Genomic DNA, 1,845 nt, shown 5'->3' with positions numbered 1-1,845 from the left:
GAAAGGTTCAAATAAATCTATATTGTTACAAATCCTCAGATCCTGTGTTACACACCGATATAGGTCAAAATACATCTAGACTGTTACAAATTATCAGACCCTGTGGTATACACAGGAAAATGTTCAAATACACATACTAGTAGACTGTTACACAGGACCCTTTGTTATGAATGGTTGACGTTATCTGTATGTATGATCCTGTTTATCGGTGACGCTATTCTTGCGATACGTTGACAATAAAACCTGCCAGTTATCTCCCTTGTTCTCCAATATCCTCACGTTTTCTGTGATATCCAGATACAGCAGTATTGGGGTCCCTTACGGGGGGCTGTATTTCTTAGTTTTATTTATTTATTTTTTATTTATTATAATTTCTAGAGTAGAAAAAAATAGCAACAACAACTACAAACAAAAGCAGCTTATCAATTTGAAGCATAGGAGGTTTATACCTTGAAGACACAGATGACCAATCGGTAATGCAATTTCAATTACTATAAAATTGTTTCCCAAATATGGGCCTTAATGACGCAGATGGTACGGACGTAGACAGATCAGACCAGAGACAGAAGTCGTTTATACTACATTGACGTAAGTTCAAACAAGGTGATTTTTCTGTGACAAAATAATACGGAACAGGGTAATCAAATACACACTAAAAGGAACGGATTTTTTGTTTCAGTTAAAATGAAGGGGTTTCCGTGTTTGGTGTTGACAGTTTATATTTTAACTACCCAGGGTAAGTTGTATTAGATTTAAAGGAAACTATTGTATACATCCTACATGTATGTGTCGCCGTATAAATCCATTAAAATTCAATTTTGTGAATCCTGGTTTACTTACTGTATTCAGAGTGTCGCTGAACGTTTTATTTGTCTCCAGAAAAAAATCAAATTATACTGCTATTGTACTTCTCCAACTTGATTTTGACTTTATTCTCGAACTTTTGTGAATTCCATCCCTCACATTTTCTAGGACCCTAAACATCCTAACCGAATCACAGAAGGACGAAACAACTGTTTGATGGAGTTAAATTTACTTTGGCTACTGAACCTAACTCTCAATTTGTAAATGAAAGTATATCAGCTGTGTCTAAATTGTTCTTTAGCTTCTGAAGAGGATGAGAATCTACGATCAGAGCGGGTCAGATCAAAATCTAGGCGATTCAATGATAGAGGTATGCCGTTCGGAGGAAGTTCAGGGGGAAGTGGAGGAGGTTCCGAAAGTCCCTTTCATAGCGGCGGAGGTATGGGCGGGATGTCGTCCGGAGGAGCGATGATGAATGTCGGGCCTTTTGGTGGGGGACCTATGGGTATGGGGTCATCCCATAGTGGAGCCTTGTCGGGGCCAATGAGGGGACCAAAAGCGCCCGGAAATCCGGCGTTGGGAGGGCCCTCGTCTACAGGACATGGGATGTTCAACGCCGAAGGTTCTAACTGTATACGTCATCGAATTATGTGTCCCGAATGGTGTCGCATCGTGGATGAAAATGGATGTCATTCATGTCCTTGTGGGCCAGGTAATCTTTGCCTATGAACAGCTTTTTGATTTTATCATATTTACGTATTCTTATACTCTTTGGTTTCTTTATCTCTGCGACAATAAAATCTATTTTGGTAGATGCCGTCGGGACGTGGTTTAAATTGTGTTTTATTTGTCAGTTTCCATTTAACTATATATATATAACATAAGAATTATAGAAAAAAAGAATCGGAAACAAGTATCAAGACACTTATATAAATATGACACCTATATATATATATCGGTTTACGCTACATAACAGCATAGACATGATAAAACACAACATCGTATCATAATGACAATAGAGTCTAATGTGAAATGGGAGCC

The 1,845-nt window shown here is 38.2% G+C and overlaps 1 protein-coding gene across 1 annotated transcript; it reads left to right on the top strand.

Moving 5' to 3' along the window:
- Positions 1–577: 577 nt before the first annotated feature.
- On the top strand, positions 578–1,533 carry LOC117315322 (loricrin-like). Its single transcript, XM_033869470.1, has 2 exons — positions 578–736; positions 1,106–1,533. The coding sequence occupies exons 1-2, from the start codon at positions 685–687 to the stop codon at positions 1,531–1,533; spliced, it is 480 nt and encodes a 159-aa protein (XP_033725361.1). The 5' UTR covers positions 578–684.
- The last annotated feature ends 312 nt before the right edge of the window (positions 1,534–1,845 follow it).

Source organism: Pecten maximus, chromosome 17, assembly GCF_902652985.1.
Source record: "Pecten maximus chromosome 17, xPecMax1.1, whole genome shotgun sequence".
Taxonomy (NCBI): domain Eukaryota; kingdom Metazoa; phylum Mollusca; class Bivalvia; order Pectinida; family Pectinidae; genus Pecten; species Pecten maximus.
The sequence above is the reverse complement of the archived record's forward strand: the minus strand, read 5'-3'. Positions and strand labels throughout refer to the sequence as shown.